General features: G+C 40.7%; 1 protein-coding gene across 19 annotated transcripts in view; it reads left to right on the plus strand.

Moving 5' to 3' along the window:
* The window catches only part of AFAP1 (actin filament associated protein 1), a 140420-nt gene that overhangs the window by 47360 nt on the left and 71026 nt on the right, over positions 1 to 22034 (plus strand). For 17 of the 19 annotated variants that reach the window (XM_080373405.1, XM_080373394.1, XM_080373407.1 and 14 more), the window contains exons 2-3: positions 5729 to 5869; positions 11084 to 11181. In XM_080373405.1, coding sequence (XP_080229531.1) covers positions 5731 to 5869; positions 11084 to 11181 — 237 coding nt within the window. In that variant the 5' untranslated portion in view covers positions 5729 to 5730. The remainder of the gene's footprint in view (positions 1 to 5728; positions 5870 to 11083; positions 11182 to 22034) is intronic. The other 2 variants (XM_080373400.1, XM_080373402.1) reach the window with 1 other exon arrangement.

Below are 22034 nucleotides of genomic sequence, written 5' to 3' on the forward strand. Positions count from 1 at the left end.
TCACACTCTGGTTTTGATTCAAAACTAGACCATATGTCTGCTTTCTCCACTGCTGCTTGTGTACCCAAGTGCCAGTGAGGCTTTTTTGGCAGGGTGGGAGAGTCTCTGTGTTTCAAGGTTTTAAACATTGGATCTTAGTAGGCTTTAATCACGTTTTGAAACAGAGTAATTTTTAATCGTTCAGCCAGCCAGCCATTGCCAAATTTAACTTTTCTTCTGAAGAAAGTCCTGAAGTATCATGCTGCTAACAGAATATGGAGGCTTAGATTTTTAAGAGGTGAAAACACAGAAGCATTGAAATTGGCCCATGTGGTGTATGAGTTAGAGAACTTCTTTATGTAGTACAAAACTGCAGCGTGAACATTTTTCAGAGTCTAAATACTATTATGGGATCAGATATGCATTTCATTTAATATAGCCTTGCAATAAGTGATCATAAAGGCAAGGTTGAGGCGGAGACATCCACTTTGAAAACCTCTTAGTGGTAACTAAATACATTGCATGTGTGTGTGTGCTTGTATGGAGTTGTAGTTGGACTGAAGTGCACCTATTCTTGATAACCTGATTTTCATATGTAGCTTGAAGATTGGCATCGATATTATCCATAAATCCAATCAAATTTGTTTCAGTTAAATGGGATCCCCTCCCCCAAAGCGTAGGGTTCAAAATGCTGACATAGATTTTTGGGTTTTTTGGAAGGTGTCCTAAATACAAGTCTCTTCTCTATCAGAGGAGTAGCTAGGTGAAAGTCTCTGGCCTGTATTGTACAGAAAGTCGGATTAGGTGATCTCTAGTGGATCTCATTGAAATTGTCTGTTCTGGCCATTAACACATGTAAATGTCAAACTAGGCAGAAAGCTGAAGATTTAAGCCCAGAGAAATTTGACTCAGTAACGTGCAAGGAACTGATCAAGAGTATCTTCTAAAAGTCTGAAGCTAATTTTTAATTCATATTTCTATGATAGATGTGTATACTGACATATTTGTATGCACGCATTTATAATAGACACATGGGCATGGAAGTCCATTTACTTTGTGTAGGGTTTGTATTGTATGGACAAGGCAATATTTAATAAAAATACATGTCATCCTTCTTAAAAGTTCTTCAGAATATAATAGTCAACTGGGAAACAGTTCTGGGTCATTTGTGGTATGGCAAGGTTAAGAGATACTCTTAAAGGCTGTGAGGGACAAAACCCAATCTGACTGTTCTTTTAATGAGCTCATCCTTGTCTTTTCTTCTAGTTTAAGCAACTGTGAAATCATGTGTGTGATACAACACTGCTCCTATGATCTCTTTTTAATCAAATGGAAGTGAAAACTTTATATTCTATAAAAATGATTATAGGCTAGTACCCATAAATGTAGATTTGGAATAATTTCATCATCATGGTCTTTCAGTCCCAGTTGGTTTTAGTTCTGGTTTGGAACAAAAACTACAGTGTGATGTAATTGCCTTCCTCTGATTATTTTTACCTTGGTGTATTCCGTTGCTGGCTTGTGTATATAGTTTTTATGTGCTGTCATTTGAAAAAACTTTAAAACTCTTGAGAGCCAGTCTTGGAAACTCTTCTGGATGTATCATTGTTTTTTTTATTTGTGCATGGCAATTGCAGCAGCCCATTAGGGACCTATAATTCCTATTGAGCATAGAACGGACTTCTCATCATTTAATATGGAATGTGATTTTGCTCCTCATTTGAACTAAAATCTGCTTACTGTTGTGATTACCATCCCTGGGCTCCACCCTGCCTTTCACCACCTGCCACTTACAAGTAATTCCTTTGGCAATGAGAATACAGCCAAAACTGTCAAATAAATTGGTCCCTTTTTGAGTGCCTTCTGATTATTATTCTTATTTTGTGGTGATGTCAGATTTCCAAGGGTAGTCTCTCACTGGAGGAGTATGTTTTTCTTTGGGACTTGCATCACCCTCTCATTTTTAGTCTCCATTTCAGAAGTAATGATTGCTTACTGAAAATATGCATTATGTGGATTTTCTATTATTCAGTTCCATTACTTTTTTGTGAGCACATCATTACGTTTCTAGGAAGGAGAAAAGAAGGTGTTTGTTTTTTTTTTTAATCCAGAAAATAAACCAAGGATTGACAACAGGCAAACTTGTTTTTTCCCCAAGTATATGCAGGTATATTTGTCGCTGTCTTAGAAAACAGTTTTCAGTTCCTTATTACTTTAAATGCATTCCATGGCAGTATTTCTGTTCTCCGCTTTAAGCAGCAAAACTATTAGAAAAGTGCACTTTTAAGGTGGGTGGAAAGAGTGCTTTTTACTAGCTGGGAACAGTGTTTCCTTTCTTTTGTTTTGGAGTTTTGACGCTATTGCGTATATATAAAGTGAAAATTCAGAACTCACTTGCTTAACACTTTGATGTTTGTGATGCTGTTAAGTCCCACCAAAGAAAATACAACCCCAATGTAATCCTGGTAGGAAAACAAGAGAAGTGATGTCTTAAGTGTTCGTGCCTTAGCATTTTACAACAGCTGCTAACAATCTTATTCTGCTGTCATCCTAAAATATTGCTTTTTTTAAGTCAGTGTCATATACCTGTAGGCTTGCAAAGCGGGGCCGGGGGGGGGGGGGGGGCGGGGGGGGGGAGCCAGTCTTTTCAGGTGCTGTCCTCCTTTACAATGCACTGTTAAGAGATTTGACCCACAGTGCTGGACACCATGCCAAATGTAAACGCAGTTATGGTGAATGTGTTACTAGGGCACTTTGGGGTTTTTTAAGTAGTGTCTCACTGGTATCAGCTTCATCTTGTCATCCTCTATCAGTCCCAGCCAAGGCTTTTTTTTAAAGCCTCTGCTGGGGGTGGTGAAACTGCTTCCAGTAACTTAGGTGGCTTGCTCACTGTAGGTCAGTGGATGGTGGTCACCAGTGACTGCCATGCATATTTCCTCCAAGGACACATTGGAAGGCCACATGTGCATGGGCTGAGGCCTCAGGAGAGCTTTGGGCTGATGCCAGCTCCCCGCAGCCTCTCCAGCAGTGGTTTCCTATCACCTCTTCTCTTGTTTCCCTGTCTCATTACTCCCTCTTGCTCTGTTTTCATTTCTGATTTTACAATCCGTCTGTTCATGGTAGATTGTAAGCTCCTCAGTACAAGGTTCTTACAATTTTTAATAAGTGAAAACAGTTATGCACACTGTGCACACCAATGGTGTCTGTTGCTTTCCTCCTTTTTGGTCTTCCTTCCTGGAAGCAAAGGTTCTCAGCAAAGAAACGGGGTTGCGGTGGCACAGGGTGTGCACTGGTGAAGAGGGGAAAGGAGAGCTCCCTTCCAGCCTGTTTACAGCCCCTTGCCTTAAAGACTTCAGGAAACATGCCATCGCAAATTTTACTGCAGTAATATATGCGATTCCTGACAGTAATTTATATGTGTGGAGCTACTTAAAAAAATATATATTCCTTGTACTGTATAGTGATTAATTTCACAATGACTGCCTAGATTCTGTGTTAATGATAGCTTCTGAAATGACTGTATTTATAATGTAAGTAAATATTGAAAGATTAATTTATTCCATAATTAAAATAGGGCTTGTAACAACAGTAGCAATACATCTTACATACTTAAAAGCAAGAGACCACTTGACCCTTAATGGAATATACATGTTATTTCTAAAGTGTATCATTTGAGAAAAAAAACAAAACAAAACAAAGAACTGATTTTTCGGGTATTATTATTTGGTTTAGGTCATATGTCCTCTTTATTCCTCCTTGAGTCTTGTGATCAATTACTGCTTTGCAGATCTGAACCTATAACTTTTTGCTTCAAAGCTGTATGCTGTAAGTATATATGTTGTTATTCCATAGTGTGAATGACACTGGAAATAATAGGGTTGTTGTGAAATACTTTGGATTTCTGACGGATTTCAAGACAGCTTAGACAGCTACAAGTGTGATGGCAAAAAAATGACCTGTAGCCATGGAATGTTTTTTGTGAGCTGCGTTATGATATAGACAGTTCTGCTATCACTTTGGGTACTCTCTTTCTGCCTATATATTGTAAAAATCTTTGAGAAACATATTTCCTGAAAATGTGGATGGTTGATATAATGGCAGTGCTACTGCTCAGTTGAATAGAAGAATGTATTCACCAAGAAAAAAATTGGGCAGGATGGATGTGTATGTGCAAATTAATGGTGTTTTCCAGAAAATATTTGCCCAAGTGTACTTCAGGGATTTCTTTGTTAAGACTTTATCGTGCCTTGGTACTGCAAACTGGCATGTCTTCTGTGCCTCCTAGGAGTATGTCCGGTTTGCTAGAACATCCTGATTGTACTTGCAGGTGCAATCTTCAAATAAATGGGAAATTCTGCATCCACTGGAGACAAGAGGGGGCCAACAGTCCCTCCCTCGTAGGGGTGTAACTGACATCTGCAGGTTTCCCCGCACACTCCTGTTTTCAAGTGTAGGATAAAACAAATGCATCTTGACCAAGGGTTGTTTAAACATCCAGACACCTTCTGAGAAATGGAAGAAAGGATTCCAGGTTCATCTGGGTAGACAACTGCAGCAGAAAAGGTTTTAGGAGTAGGGAAGAGGTGGTAAGGGAGTAGGCAGCAAATAATGTACTTTTTAGAGGTCTGAAGAGGCTTAGCAGTGGTCGCCCTCTTAAGCCTTGAAGTCTATAAAACCAAATGTGATTAAGTAGGGATGGGGATAGGACTGAGATTAATTGTAGGTGCAGCCCTGAAATGAAATGGAGGTTTCTCCTCACCTTTCAATGAGCATAGTGTCATCAGATACAGAAAGTATGGGAATATGAACTGTTCTATCAAAGATGAAACCAAAACTAAAAAGAGAGTCCACTTAAGTGAAGGGACTAGAGAATCTCAGAATTATGACAGAATTGAAACATGAAAAGCAGGTTTAATACTACGGGCTTCTCATAAACCTGCTTACTAGATATCATATGATCAGGCTGTAACAAATGTGTTTATAGGTATGGTCTGAGCTACTGCAGTAATTAAGACAATGCAAGGCTTTAGAGGTAATTTGCAAGGAGAAAAATAGAAATGTGCTTATGAAGTTTGTTGATAAAAAATTTGAGAAGCATTGGGAATACAGAGAAGAAATGTAATTTTTTTCTAGAATGAATTGGAAAGCCTTCAAATCTGGGATATTAGAAATAGGACGAAATATGAAGTGCATCATCAAGAATCTGAGGAGTAGTAAGAGATTATGCCACGGGTTGGGAGCTTGTCTTTGGAAATGATAAGAAAGACAAATCACTGGAAGAAAGGAAAATCTGCTTTTTTTACCACAGCAAACAGAAGAAATAATATGAGGGAAAGAAACTTTCCCTAAAGATCTACAAAAACATCAATGTGTCTAGAGCTTTACCAAACTTTAAATTTGTTCTGCAGTTAGAAATTGTTTGGTAATGGGAGAGGATCCAGAGTGGCACTGACAGAAAGGCAAATGGTCACCACTTCTGCACTTTTGTCTAGTGCTGGCTTGATGATGTGATATGTGAAAAGAACTGGGTTTTTCTGCATCTATTTTGTGATAAGCACTACAGATGCCAGTAGTGCTCACTGATGGGCTGCTCTGTTGGTTTCACTAATAAATAGTCTGTTTCCAGCCAGGAGGACCATACATTTTTAAGAAATGCTAGAAAATAACTATATGAATAAAAGAATTAACTCTGTCTTTTTTTTTTAATGGGATGTTTTTAGAAGAAGTAATTTTCTTTTTTGTCTTTCAGCCATGGAAGAGTTAATAGTTGAGCTGCGCCTGTTTCTTGAACTTCTGGACCATGAATATCTAACTTCAACTGTCAGGGAGAAGAAGGCAGTAATAACTAACATTCTCCTGAGGATACAGTCATCAAAAGGTCAGTGTCAGGGTGAGTTTTATTGCTTGCAGAATGTAGAGAATATGTCTGTGCTCAGTGAAATAGTTTTAAGAGGTAAAGACAAGCCTTAAATTGAAGCAAGACAGAAAGACAGGGTGAAGCCAAAGTGTAACTTTCCTGAATGCTTTCCTTCATGTTCAGCAGTAAAATACAGCAAAAACCATACTGGAAGTATCTTGGGTTCACATCAGTGAAACCAGCCACAAAATTACGTGCTAGATAGCATGTTTTCACTTCTGCTGATAGAGGGGCTATTTCATTTTATTTGTGGTATCAGTGCTATTTATGAGTTTTGATGGAAAAGTAATACTGCATCAGGGAGTGCTGGCCACCACATCATTTTGTGAATGCATGGGTGCTGCATGCTGCATCACTGTCAAATGATCCAAATCTATCAAAAGCTTTGACATTGAGGTGGTTTCTTATGCGTGGCTGATACAGGAGTGCCAAGCCAAAGATATGAAATGGCTGTCAGCATGTTTGGTTTGCTTTTTGCAATTAGAGTTATAGTCACTTTCCCCTTTTCTACTTATCTAAAACCATTTTGATTGCACAGTCTCTTTTGTCTCCATCAAGATTATGGAACTGAATGCAATATAAATGATTCACTGTGTACAGCAATCTTTCCACAGAGCTTATATGAAGAATATTCCTCACTGTTTTTTCTAACAGTACTCATATTTCCTTACAACTTTTTCTGTATGCAGTGTGCTTCTTTCCTTTTCTGTATGAAGTGGGCTATAAGACCTCTGCCTGTCCTACATTTGACAGAAATACTGTCAAGTGTAAACCCACAGTGTTTAGATTTTTGAAAAATACCAGAGCTTGTTGAAGAAAAATGCCACATTGTGAGCAGCTGCATTTCTCATAATCTTTTTCATCTCCAGTGCTAAAAAAATACAGGCTTATTTGATGCAGGGTTTCCCCCCATCAGTAAAGAAATCGTTTTTGTCACAGGATTCAAGTCCAAGGAGAGCAGCTTGAAAATAATGATTTCCATTTTGACATGCTTGAAGACACATTGCTATTTTTACTTTGCTTCTGAGAGAAGGAAGCAGGTACCAAGTTCACATATTTTGGAAGGAGGCTTCATGCCCCAAAAGCCAATCAAAAGACACCAAACTCCCCCAAAACCAAAATCTGTAGGTGAGAACCTGCAATTTGGTGTGCTTAGAAACAGTAGTGTTTTACAAGAGTTCGGAATAACCTCAGCAAGCTGGTCTGACACTCCATGTTCTTCTTGTAATCTTTTCAACTAGATTTAGTAAGATAAACATTTGACTTCTTCAAGAAGTCAGATGACATTCTGTTGCCAGCTTTGCAAACACAGGGAAGGGTTATCATATCCGTTCCTTCAAGACTGTGGATGGTGTTTCAGGACACAAAAGCTACAGCTCTTCTAGTAGATTAAACAGTGCTGGGTATGTTTCTGGACCCTAGAACCCAATTACCTATGCTCCTGAATTATGGAGTGATCCTTGGCATGGGTTTGGTCTGAGCTGACTCATCTCCTCCGTCAGTTCTAGGCATGATTTGGGAGTCAGCCCTGGCAAATATCAGTTCCCAACAGTTCAAAAACATCACCCTCCACCTTGATTTTAAGGGGTGAGAGATTTTAACTGTATGGATATCAATTTCTCCATACCATAGCACCTTCCTAGGCATGTTGAATTTATGACTGTAGATGTGGCCAAGGATAAAAAGACCCAAGGACCATAGCTTTCTGCCTTTAAGCACCTACCATTTAGGTTTTAAAACCTATTATGGGATCTATAACAAGATCCATTACATCCTATTACAGGATCCATCCATTAGCAAGATCCATATGAGATCCATATATTAAATGGTAGAGCTTAGCTCAGTCCAGTTGTTAATGACAGTGTCTACATTCAAGGAGATAAAATGTAGACATTTCAAAGAAAATTCATGGAAGTGATTAAAAGATCCAGAAATATGCCTTCAAATTTCTGAAATTAGGTATCATCATCTCAATGTAAAGGAATGACTGAGAATGAGTTCTTAGATGTACACAACAGTAAGTGCCATGGCTGAATGTTTGTTTCAAAGTGCTAAAACACGTTTTGGGCGGTGAAGCTGAGAACTAATGGAAGAACTTTGTAAGGTCTGCATGCCATTGCTGGCATTTTATTAAGATGGAATATTTTGGGAAAAGATATGCTCTAGTACAAACAAGAATTAATTCAAGGAAATCCTATAGATCAGTTAAGCAAGAGGTCATAGAACCATGCATATATGTCTATAAACTCTAGTTTATGGAACTGCAGTTTAGAGTTTCAGCCAGCATGACCTCTAAAAAAAGCATCCTGTTTTTCTCCCCAAGCTACTCATTCTTGCTCATCATGTATTGCATCTTCCTTTCTGCTAGCACAAGCATTATTTGCTTTTTTTTTTTTTTTTTTGCTGTTTTACCGTATCACTTCCCTGCTCTGGTTCAACCCGAGGCCGCACACGTGCTTATGCTGGCACAGAGAAGAGGTTGGTGCAGGGAGAGGAATGAGGCAGGGAAGGGAGAGGAGCTGCCTCTTTGGGAGCTCTGCCATCCCCTGCTGGCTTCCAGTGTGTGTGAAACTACCCGGGGAGTCATGTACTTTACTGGAGCTGACCCTGCTGCTTTTTTTATCAGTTAAAACATCCACTACACCCATCCTTTTGAAACTATTCATCTCTTTATTAAAATTAAAAGCAATAAAAGATGCATAAATCCACAGTACTCTGTAACTAAGCTGAACTGTCATTCGGAGTCTTGTTTTTCAAAATGTTGTTTTACTCCACCCACATAACTCCACAAGAACTCTTGTGTTGCTGGCACAGTTTGAGAGGCCTGAGGACTATGCTGAGTGCAGACTCTTTATATGCATTTGCAAAAAACTGTGGGAATCCAACAGGATATTTCGATTGCTGGCGCAAACCATTTAAGATCAATGGGGAATGGTAAATGAAGGATCTGGGCAACTGGAAACTGGCTGGGTTCTTCAACATCTGGAAATGGACAATTATGTTTTTCTTTGTAAAGGTGTGGAAATTATTATAATGGACGGGCTGGCTTTTAGTAAAACAATTTTAAAGTCATTAAGTTCTTACTTGGGGAATTCTTCAGAAATCTTTTGCCTTGTTTTGTTCCATCTCCAAAATGCACGCTGTTTTCTTCGTTTCATATCTGTGAAGCAGAGAGAACGGGGCCCGGCGGATGCTCTTCAGGTCATAGCTGCCTGGCCTCAACCTGTCCCACACCCAAACCAGTGGTTACCCTGAATAGCTGGCAGAAATAGAAACTTTATTTTCCTTCCTGAGCCTTGGCATGCCCAATGGATTGTAGGTCTGAAGAAAACACTTGGCATTTCCTTCTGGAACTCAGACTTTCTTCTAAAAAACAAAGACACAAACAGTTTATTTTGGAGTAAGAACTGTTGCTGGATTTAGGCATTTAATATGACTGTCAACATTGCCTGTTTTCCTTAAAGGGACCTGATGCTGTAAACCTATAGTGCTCACTGCTTGGCTGTGTAATTTGGTAGAAGAAAATAAATGTTAGAGCAGGTTCTTGTAAACATATAGTTTAAAACTGGGGGAAAACTAGTTTTACAGTGTCAATAGAATTAACTTGAAACACTTCCCCCCCGCCCCCCCCCCCCTTAAAATGACCTTCATACTTGACTTCTGGTTGTTATGGATAGCATGGGAGACTTGGACATATATAGCACTCACAATATGGATTCATCCTACACAAAGAGGAAAAAGTGAAAGTCATACTGAAAAAAAAAAGAAAAAAAAAAAGGAATGCTTCCCAAGACTAATCCCCTTCTTGATTTGTAGGAAGAAAGAAGAATCTGTGGCCCTTTGAGCTGGTTTATTTTATCAGTGTTGTTTTTTAATCCATGACTTCACAGCCAGTGGGACTGGGGTATTATGACAAGAAATATTTTATCCTTGATTACATTTTTGGGAATTACATGATCTTAACCGAACGATATCCATTTGACTTTGTAAATATGTATTTTAAAAACTAAACTAAACACTAGGAGCTAAATTCAGTCTAGGGCTAAGCAGAGTACAATGCATTGACTGAATTTTTGCCAGAACATTGAGGAGATGCACCCTAATCTCCCTTTTGATATTGAGAAAAATAAACAATATCATGTTCCTATGCAGTGAGTTCAACTGTGATTAAAATTATTGTGCCAAAACCTCAGAATGAGTGTGTCACGTCTTTTCCCCTGGGAGGGAGATGCGATAGTGATACAAAGGACCCTCAAAGCAGCTTTTACGTTTGGCTCCTTCTCCCTTTTCAAATTCACCTGGAAAACTATGGGATTAATTTAAAAAAAAAAAAATGAGAGGAAGAAGGAAATGTTAGAGGGAAATGGTAGGAAAACATGGTCAGCGTGCAGTTTCTGTTCATGGTGGGTTGGTTGGGGCAATGTCCACCCAGCAGCAGCATGCTCCGGGCTGGGGTATCGCAGCATCTCCCAGGCCTTGTGCAGACGTGCACCATGGGTCTGTGATCGGAGTTGGTGCTGCCAGCAGGGAGCCCATGGAACGTGGGCGCTGTGAGCTTGGGCAAATAGCTGTCACCATCGCTGCCAGGAAGAGAGGCAGGCCAGGTCTCTCTTTCTGCCCTCACTTTTGGCTTAATAGGTGGCTTTGGTTTCTGTGTGATGCCCTGGCCTGTCCAAAATGTGCCATGGGAACAATTGTTGTTTGTCTCCACGGGTAAAGGCAGCCAGCCACATACTGCCCTCAGGCTGACCTTGTTTCATGCACTGTATGGTGCCATTGGGACATTCACAAGTGTGGTATCTTCCCCCCATATATACTTTTATCTGTATAGTAGGCACCTGGCAACGATGTTTGAATTTTAGCTGTTCAAGTCTTCCAGTTCCAGATGGATAGGCAGTTCAGAATGATTTCCTGTATTTTTTTTCTATGTCTGGTATTTGTTGATCCAGATAGTGTATATGTCATTATCATATAGAGTAAGTATGTGTTTATTCTGCTTGATTAAATTCCTGAATTCCCAGCATTCTTCCAGTCCTGCCTCAGTAACTGTGCTTGGGAAGTAGGCTGTGAGCAGCACTGTGTGCCAGATTTTGGTGTGTGTCAGTCAAGATGTGGTGTCCACATGTGGAAAAACTGTCCCATTTGCACTCACCAAGGTGTTAAATGATGTCTGTTCCTCTTCCACAGGTTTTGAAATAAAAGAACATGTACAGAAGCAAGAAGTCGCCAACAGTTTGCCAGCGCCTCCTCAAATGCCTCTGCCAGAAATACCTCAGCAGTGGCTGGTAAGTGTTAATTTAAACATGTAAATATATAAAAGAGAAAATACTTGTGATAAGCACTGACAGAAATGGTTACAAGGGGACCAGAGCCTACAGGTCCAGGGAAATTATAATTCCTCTCATCTCCACTCTGGTTGAGGGAATCGGGTTCAACTTTCAGAAGAGAAGGCAAAAAATTTGTTCTGGTGAAATAAGCCTGGGAAAAGGCCACCTGCAGAGGCTGTGGAATCAGACTCTCTGGCAGTTTTCACAACTGAAGTGGCAAAAGCTGAGCAACTTAAAATTAACTTCAAGGGCTGACTTGCCTTGTGTTGGAGGTTGCCCTGGCCAAGCCCACAGGTCCCAGTTTCTTACAGTTTTAATGATCTGCTTTTCCTGGAGCAAGCCTTATGAGAAGATGCCCTCTTGATAGCTGAGAAATGGCGGCGCAGAGTTTTAAAATGAAGGAAGAATACCTCCTTTTTTTTAAACAAAGTTTTTAGTGCCCTTCTGTGCTTGGTCTCTGGGTAGGAAATTCCCTGCAGAACAAGTAGAAGTGCATGGTCTTGGAGGTGTTAATAACAAAGATACCGATTGAGATCTGTAATTCAATTCCTCCAGTTGGGAGCAGCTGTCTTGATGCAGAATAAACTATAAACATGTTTTAATGTTCCTCTGTTACTGACTTTACAGTAGATTTTAAGAAAACATTTCAACATTTTTTTAGAAAAGCGTCAACAGATCATGATATAGTGTGTTGAAAGGTAAACATGGTCTTAACCCTAATACTGGTAAATTAACCATCTTTTTATTCACTTGTGGAAAATTTTGTGCGTGGTGATAAGGGCAATCCGTGGAGCATTCATTGGCTGAAACAGGAGGTACAGATGCAGTACAGGGGCAAAACAGCTGCATGGCTGATGTTCTGCTTAATTTTTGTGTTACTCCATATCGCATTTGTGCCCAATTCTAAGAGATATATAAGCCAGTAGTATCTTATGAACTTAAGAACAAATTTATCAGATCAAACTCTTGGCCAGTCTTTTGTAATAACCCATTATTTGATGGTGAATAACGCTGTGTGCTGCAGAACAAACTAAAACCACTCATCAAACATGTATTATGTAGAATACCTTAATCACAGTTTCTCCCTAAGCACTGCCAGCTTTTGGTTTGTGACCTGAAAAAGGGTTTTGAATTATTTTTTTATTCAATTTTAATTCTACCTAATGTAATGAGATGTGCCAAAGTCATTGTAGGAGGAGAATGTTTGTGCTAGAAACATTCATATCCAGAGTTGATATATATACTGTAGCAAAGTTCAACTAAAAGGAATGCTGTAAATTAATTATACATAGGTTGGGATGGATGCAAAAGTGGTCTTACTAATATGCAGTGAAACCTGGAGAATATGTTTCAGGGTTAACAGTGCCTGAAAATTATTATTTTTCTTTAATTCAAGATGCACATAGCATAAATTACAAGGGAAGGGGTTGATGAGAGGCAGGAAAATTATGCAAAATGCACATGCCTTTGAAATGTAGACTTCAGTTGCTAGCTTCGTAAACTGAAACCAATTGAGATCCTCGTTCTTTCATATTTATGTAGGTTCAGTTTAATAAATTGGCTTTGAAGATTCAAGCTGTTTTTCTAAAGACAACTGACCTACTTTTCCTGTCTCATACACTAATGTGTAAATTCCCTTAAAGTTGGTACAGCTGCAGCAAGTGAAATAGTGTGAAGCATGAATTGGGTCCAGGAGGTCAGCGCTGTTTTTTGCAGTAGTTCAGTTTGGATTTTTGAGTAACAAAAATATTTCTCTGAGATACAGTGGGAATTACCGTGGAAGTTGAAACAGTTAGAGCTGGCTGGTGTGGAGCGCGGTCATCCCATGTTGAGCCTGGCAAAGCGGAGCCATGGTCCTCCCCTCTGACCTGCCCTTAACACTGCAGACACTTTCATCTGGGTGAAGTCACCATGCTGAGCTGGTTTTTCCATAGTGGCGGAAGCTGATTTTTGCCAGTTTTTCTGGGGTTCTGTTGCTGCTGTCAGGCAGTGGTGGTTTTCACCTCTCTTTCTGGTTTCACTGCCACTTTGAGATCAGCCAGGAAATGTCCCAGGCCTCTCGTTGTCTTACATTATCCAAACACAGGTTATGTGGTGCTTTTTTAAGATGGTAGCACATCGTAATTTGTGAAAAAGATGACAGACTGCCGCTGTCCTGCAAAAGACCAGGTGGAGTCAGAAGGGAGGGACAAAACAATCAGCTGTTTGACCTTTGAACACTGGGGCAAGCTCAGACCCCAGTCTGACTGTTTAAAATTTCTCCTGTAGTTGGACTAATGGAATTAATCGTTAGCTGCTTTTTGGAAACCTTTCTCTATTAGGCATCTCTTTGTTAGCCCCTCGTTATTACTACATGTGATTGGAGACTGTCATATAATCTTTCTTCTTACCTCAGGCTGGACATCAGTGACAGTGGCCAAGATCTAATTTTCCCTTCCAGTAGTGCTCCTACTGGAAATCATGGTGATTTTCAACCTACTCTGAATCAATAGACTCTTAAAAATTTGCAGCTGATTATGCCAATCTATGGAAACTGTACATAATTCCGTTGCTCTGTGACACAAATACCAAGCTGCCTTTCCAAGCCACTTTTCATAGACCATCCTCTCGCAGTCGAGTGGAAGAAATCCCCTGGGCCCACCAGAGGCTAGGAAATTCTGCCCCAGGTTGCCCTTCTTCACATGGCACGTTGGAAGTCATGTTGTATGGCACCTCTTTCATTCAGCCATTTAGGACAGAAACCTTTTTTCCACTTGCTGGATAACATCTAGTGGTGGTCTCAGCCTCCAGTGGAAACACAGCGTGCTGCTGGAACATAGGAATTTACTGGAAGTGGGAATCAATAACTTTAAATAGACTATGCACTGTTTTAAAAATCGATGTTTTTAGCACATCAGTTATTGCACATGATGGAAATTAAAGTTTCATCTACACCACTGTTTCTTGTTACAGCACTCAAGGGATCCTGCATTCAAAAATGTTTAGTCTGAATTGATGTTTAAGCTTTTACTTATGTAAAGATGTGTGGGTGGGAAGGAATTCAGTACTCCTTAAAGTAGTGCCAGGAGCCAGAATTATGTGTGGGCAGGTGGTGTGCAAGGTTTCCTTTGTAAATCTGTAAATAGACCTGCATATTTGCTCAGGCCAAATCTTGTATCAGTTTTGTTATTCATCAGCCCATGAACAAAGCATATAAAATGCATTTTATTTAGAGACATGCTGTTAATAGTTTAAATTAAGTCTCCTGTTATTAAAACATTTTAAAGCCCAGAGAGTCTTCCTGGACTCAGTGGGCTTTGGACAAGGTCTTAAAACTGAGGGACAAAGTTGAACCTTGCATATATTTGAACAAAGCAAATCACTAAGCGTGAACTCTCTTAGTACTTCTTCTGCATGCGTTCCCTTGCCTACATCTGGTCTAGCAGATTTTGTGTCAGGCTTAGAAAGCACAAATCATCACTTACCTCAGCCTGTGCCTACAGCTCCGTCAGATGGCCAGCAAAGTAAAAGCTACAGATAGAGGATGTGACTTAAGGGCAACTTGGAGTCCTGCTGCAGAAGTGAAACACCGGTTGCCTGGGTGTGTTAATATGTTAATATGCCAGCATGAACACAGTGCCAGCAGCAAGGGAAGCTTTGCCTGGGTCAGCAGCAGAGGAGGAGATCACTGCGTTTGAAACAGTTTTGGTTCTCCCCTCTTGAAGCTGCTGACTGTGAGGGCTTGTGGCTTTTAGCCTGCCTTCTCCATCTCTACATCAGCAGCTACCTTTATAGTATTTCCCTGCTCTTGACAGGCAAGAAGCAGTGCTAGATGATGGGTCTGGGATCCCATCATTGCACTGTCACCAAGCTGCCTAGAAGTACCTTTTCCACCGAGGCAGTAAGATAAAATCCAATGTGTCCTGCTGCTCAGATGCACCTGAGGATTACTGGCATAAATCATCCACAGCATGACAGTGACAGAATACTTCTAGCCTCCAAGCATTTGGTTGTCATATTACATCTGACAGTTATTGATTTCAGTGCACTGTGCAGTCCAACAAAATCAAATACAAACAGCACACAGCTATTCTGCGTGATTTTCACAGTAAAATTGAGTATATGTGCTGCTTTTCTTGGAATATTGTCAATTTAATAATTATTTAACCGCAACAAGTGTCCAGCAAGATGCCAGAACCCCTGTAGATATAAATCAAAAGGATAGGTCATCTTCCGCCAACCCTTTCCTGCAATGTACACAGTCACTCTGTAGGAGTGTTTCATATAAATGGGTTTCCTATTGTGGAGAAGTGATTTGACAGCCTCCCTTTATCTGGCTGCCTGTCAGGTATACTCTTAGATATTTATTAGAAAATGCTGAAAGGAGACAGTGTCCTTGGAGAAGAAAAAAAAAATCATCCCGAAATCAAAAGGATTTTTGAGGTGATATATCAGCAGTTACATTAATCATTCTTTGAACAACAACAACAACCAAAAAAATGCAAATCTTAAAGCTTCTTCTAAAGTGTGCAGTGAGACTAGTGCTGTAACAAAAGCAAAGGGCTCATATGCCAGGTGGGTTCTTATGAATCTTTATTTCATCTTGCTTTTTCTTCTAAAGCTGAAAAGAATGTGTTACTCTCTGTTCTACGTAAAAGATAATCTTGAGATAGTACTAGCCTTGGAGTTTTTCCCTTGCAGAAAATTTGTAAAAGCCACAAAAATAAATTCAACAAAAATGCAGTTGTTTCACTTAGAGCTGGCTAATAGCTTCAGTTTGAACAGATCTCAACAAGTTCTTCCATGATGAAGGAACAAATAAAGGGGCCTTTTTGATTATTAAGTTCACTCACTCTTACTGCAGGCAATTATAAAATATTAACCATTTCAGAAACATACCAAAATCTATTTACTAGCATTCAGGTTTCTTTAACCCACTATTTCAATTTGAAAGCTGTCTCACCATCCCAGTGTTCACTGCCAGCCCTTGTCCTTGTGTTTAAGTAGCTTTTTTTCCATCACTTTCATGCCTGTGCCACAGATATCCTTTGAAATTCCAATCATACACCTCTTGGGTTTCATTTCCCTCCATTGTGTATGAGAAAGGCTCTAACAGTTTCATTTTGAGCTATGGTTTGATTCTAGTGAACTGTATCAGTATTTTTGTGATGCACTTGCAGTAAGGCTTGTGTTCTAGTTTGATCACAAGTGACCAGAACAGCAGAGCGTCCTGGACACAGAATCATTTAGGTTGGAAAAAGACCCTTAAAATAATTGGGTCCAACTGTTAAGCAGCACTGCCAACTCCACCACTAAACCATGTCCATAAGCACCACATCTACACATCTTTTTAAATACCTCCAGGGATGGTGACTCTACCACTTCCCTGGGCAGCCTGTTCCAATGCTTGATAACTTTTTTGGTGCAGAAGTATTTCCGAACACCCAATCTAAACCTCCCCTGGTACAACCCGAGGCTGTTTCCTCTTGTCTTGTCACTTGTTACTTGGGAGAGGAGACCGACCCCCACCTTGCCACAACCTGCTGTCAAGCAGCTGTAGGGAACAGTAAGGTCCCCCCCCTGAGCCTCCGTTTCTCCAGGCTAAACACCCCCAGTTCCCTCAGCCACTCCGTGTAAGACTTGTGCTCCAGGCCCTTCACCAGCTTCATTGCCTGTCTCTGGACACGCTCCAGCACCTCAGGATTCCAGGTGCAGCCTCACCAGTGCCAAGTGCACCGGGAGTTCCTGTGCTCATCCCTAGTCCTGTCACACCCCTAATCCTGCTGGCTGCATTATTTTTGATACAAACCAGGATGCTATTGGCCTTCTCGGCCCCCTGAGCACATTGTGGTTGTGGAACACTTTCAGTCATCACATGTGATTGCATAAGGAATAAGGTTAAAGGAAAGTTTGCAGCCTCCTTTTTTGTGTTGGTCATGTCCTGTAGGACACTGTAGTTGCCATTCCCATTTCTCCTGGGTTGGGTTGGTGCGTTATTGTTGGTGATTTATTTCACATTTGGAAATGGTATCGCAGAAAAGCTTTAAAGTAATTTCCTTCTCAGTTCTTTTATAGTATACCTTTATAATGATGCACATCACCGTATTTCAAAGCTTTCTTCATGTCCAAGCTTCCAGAATGAGCTGTTCCTGACTGCCTTTAACTGGAATTTGCATTTAAACTGGATGAGCTCAGGTCAGGTTTCAAGTAGAATTGAACTGCTTTACCAGATTCTTTCTATGATCATAGTGAAGCTATATGCCCTCTTTTCTGTCTTTGCTTACTGATTCTCTTTGACCTTCATATAAGAAAGCTATTAAATTACTAATGCCACAGATTTGGTAGGATATTGTCCCACCATTTTTCATAACATGCTCACACTTTTGGCCCCAGGTGTTTCATGTCTTGTTTCTATGCTGTACACGTCCATAAAACACCCTCCCTGTGCTCATAGTTAGGGACCTGCCTATTTTCTTTCCTAACCCTGCTCATTAAAGTTCTGTGTGCAAACACATGGGAAAGGAATTAGGGCAGTAAGTACCAAGGCTCCTCTTGTTTTTTTTTTTCAGTGTGGTGCTCAGGCCCTTAGAGACTGTTGTTCCAGCAAAAATGGTGTTGCGCACACTTTGTTCACTGTACTGCCTGGTCTTGTCCTTACTGTCACGTTGTGTACCTGGATGAGCCTGGAAGAGGAAGGTGATTTTGTCTTTGCTGGGGAACATAGGCGCAGTTTGAGCCCAGTTACAATAACCACCACCGACTGAGGACCCCATACTGCTTAAAACTCAGGTTCATCTTTCTCTTGTAATATGCATGAAAGTGTTGCCTAGCCTTTTTTTTATTATTATTTCTTGGTACACCCAGACCCTTTTCTTGATATGAGTCAACTATTGTTTTTTCTGAGTGATGCTTCCAAATGGCTGTGTAATAATCTTTTATTATAAAATCTGAATGATGCAGAAATACCATGGTTTGTTTCTGCCTTATTCTTTTTCACTTTTGACTTTTTTTTTTTCTCTTTGGTTACTTCCATGGAGTCTAGAATTTATTTGCACCCCTGTCTTCCACAGAGTTTGGGTGTAACTTCCTCCAGCTATCTGTCCTTTCAGTGGTGCATTCTGTGCTCCAGTCTTTTCAGTTTTATTTAATATCTCAGACATTAATTAAATACAATGGCAAGAACAGAGATTTGAGCTTGTGCCTGGGTTCTGCTGCAGGCTGACATTGCTGTAAAGGACATGCAAGAACTGCTGGGTGCTATACTCAGTCAGTATTCTGTGTTGGTTTCTTACTGTTTCCATTTGGTCCTCATCACTGCCATCTTTACCTTCCTGTTGCTTAGCTAAAGGGGTTATTGGGTTATCTAAGTAGAAGTCAGATGTGTTGCATTTTCTGGGATGGTAACCCAGTTCCTGGTGAGGTTTCTGTGTCAGTGCTCTGCAGACAATCTTCAGATCAAACTGTGGAGCCATAGTATGCCCTGATTCATTCTTTAAATGCAAGCAAGTCTGTTCAGATCCCTTTCCCATCATCAGGCTGTGCTTTCTGAGGCTGTGATCTTTTTGTAGTCACTATACTCTACATACTAAGCACTTTTCCAGTGATACCTTTAATTAGATATTCAACCCTGAGTCAGCAGGCACACTTTTAGGCTGTGTCAGCTGCATCTCCACTCCCTGGAGGACAGCATGCGAAGCGTGTACCTTGTTTTGTTCTTAGTGTTAGACCTGCTGGAGTCACTGTTCAGGATCACCCTAAGGAAGCACTTTGCTTATGCTTATCCTCATCCTCCACCTGATAATCACTTCCACTAGCGCTTCATGCTGGCCCCCCATCTGTTCGGCACTGCCATGGGAGCTGGTGGGTTACCAGTTCAGCTCTTTGTAGGATTGCCAGGGGTTGCTGGGCCTCCAGTCATGTCTGACTGGCTGTTGATTTCTTGGGCAATTCCTTTTGGTTTTTTTCCTGCTAACAGTGGTGACCCAGAGGCGTGTGCTGGAATTGCATGGGTACACTCAGGGATGGTTGGGTGGGACTGTACCAACAGCCTGTCATGCAGCTGTTACCCACCTTGAGGTGGGACTGACAGGGTTATTCTTGTCCAAAAAGCTGAGTTTGGTGGCTGGCTGGCTGGTATGCTGTCTTCTGTCAGAGGTGCTCAGAAGCTGAAAAGAGAAGTTGTTAGAGTTTTTTCACATTATTTGGCTCCTGGTTTTATAGGGTCCAGCTGACAAGCTGAGAAGTTAATAACCTTAAAGTACAGAGCTGAGGTCAAATGAAGAATTCTCAGTTTCTGCTTGTCTACACTCAGGCTAATATATCCCTCCTGTACAGCCCAGTATAGTCTTAACATCCCATATGGTCAGTGCTTTTGTCCTGAATAAATCTAAGGTCCATCCAGGTCCTCAACTGCTGGCAGTAAATGGTGATTTCTCTTTAGTGCCTTACCGATTTGGAGTTTATCTACAGAGCTTCCATACCAAGTGCATGGCAAGTACTTGTCATGGTTTAACCTTAGCCAGCAACTAAGTACCATGCAGCTGCCTGCTCACTGTGCTGCCCCCCGCCCCAGGTAGGATGGGAAGGAGAACTGGGAAACAGTAAAACCCATGGGTTGAGATAAGAACAGTTCAATAACTGAAATAAAGTAAAATGTAATAATAATAATTATTACTATTAATAATATTAATGAAAAGGAAAAAGAGAGAGAGAGGAATAAAACCCAAGAGAAACAAGCGGTGCACAATGCAGTTGCTCACCACCTGCTGACCGATGCCCAGCCAGTCCCTGAGCAGAGATCAGCCCCTCACAGCTTACTCCCCCCAGTTTCTACACTGAGCGTGGCGCTCTATGGTATGGAATATCCCTTTGGCCAGTTTGGGTCACCTGTCCTGGCTCTGACCCCTCCCGGCTTCTTGTGCGCCTGCTCACTGGCAGAGCATGGGGAACTGAAAAGTCCTTCATTTAGAGTAAGCACTACATGGCAACAACTAAAACATCATTGTGTTATCAACATAATTCTTGTACTAAATCTGAAACACAGCACTGTACAAGCTATTAGGAATAAAATTAACTCTGTCCCAGCCTAAACCAGGACAGTACTAATGCCCAATTTCCAGCCTTTACAGTGGTACAGCGAAGCTTGGATGAAATGTGCGGTCAGTAATTTTGCCAATTGTATTGATACTCAGTTTGTTGATTCATCGTGCTTTCTGGGCATCTGTTTTTTACGTGTGGGGAAAAGGATCATAAACATGTAAGCACTCTTCACCCTTCAGGCTGAGGATGCACTGGGGCTGTACAGAGGTCATGTCTGAGCTTGCTGCGAAGCAAATGGCACGTGCATGTGTCAAGGTTCCTTCTTGACAGCCCACATTTGCCTGCTGGCTTCTGAATAGCTTTATTATGCTGTGTGTGACCAACTTTTCCAGTCTCATGTTGCTGCTTTCAGTGTTGAGGGGTTACGTAGCAGCTGGCTCCACAGTCCGGCTGGATCCGAACTGGTGGTTGATCTAGTAACACACACGCGAGCATGGCCCTGGAATTGCTGGCAGCCTCTGCCTGCCGCACAGCCGTACTGACAGCCTCTGCTACAGCCACTGCTTGGCGCTGGAAATCTCCACATCCTAAATCATTGCATAAAGGGAGTTGTTTCTTTCTATTTCCTACAGAATGTAAGTCTTCATTGGGGTGTAAAGTGATTTTATATCCTCAGGCCCCTAAACGATGACATTTATTTTCCTCTGTCTTTCATACTGCTTTCCACGCTATATAATTCCATATCATCAGCAGGTATCAGCTAGTCAGTGTTACTGTCTACCTGCTCGGTACCCTCGCACAGAAGGGGGAGAAAAATTACTTTATCTGCTAGAATAAAGAAAGAAAGAGTTTATTTGTGCTGTCTGGAACACAGAGAGGCAGGTGGAAGGGAAGACCTTAATATGCCATAAAATCAGTATTTCCACTAAGTTTGTTTCATAGTGTCCAGGAGAATAGTGAGTTTTACGATGTAGGTAAATATTGCTTGTTATTTGGAGATACTTGTCTCTTTCTCTCAGCAATCCATCTTGTAACCTCCTGTAAGCTGGAGTTGGGCATCCCTTGCACAATCCAGTCTTCACTGTCTTCAGAGATCTCAGCTCTGTAGTGTAATTATCACCTTGTCCGCCTCTTGGTTCCAAATAAAGCATCTCTCATTTGGTCTCAGACCCAGCACCTGCCAAAGCCCTTCATCAGTATTACTGGTATTATTCTGGGCAACAATATCTCACTCATCATTGTCTCTTTTTTTTTTTTTTTTTTTTTTTTTTTTTTTTTTTTTTCTCTCCAATGAGATAAAAATAATGGTTGTGGGGCTTTTTCTGACTCAGTTCTTATTCCTGTAATTGAGCAAGGCCATTTGTCTGGAAAGACAGCATTCTCTAGTTTTCTTCCTTCTTGCCTGTCTTAAAAAAGTATGAAAGCAGAAATTTGTGCTAATGCCTTCTTTGCAGGTTGCCAGGTCTTTCCTCCTGCTACCACTCAAACTACACATGGTCTAAGTTTTTTTGAGATTTAATCCTTTTATAGAATATGTGAATAGTTTTGCGGGTCTTACAGCCTTTTTATTTTTCATGTAAACTAATTAAAAGTTATTGAATCAAGAATTATTTCAGTTTGTAATTTGTAACTTCATCAAAATTATTGCACTAAAAATTGCCAAGTTGAAAGAAACAAACAATACAACTAGCAATCATTAAAAAAAAATATTGTAAATATTAGTAAGTAATACCAGAATACTCAGATGTACTTCTTACATTTCTTGATGCTCAAACTCTTACATATTCCATAGT

The sequence above is a fragment of the Falco punctatus genome, assembly GCF_963210335.1.
Source record: "Falco punctatus genome assembly, chromosome: 1".
NCBI classification, from domain to species: Eukaryota; Metazoa; Chordata; class Aves; order Falconiformes; family Falconidae; genus Falco; species Falco punctatus.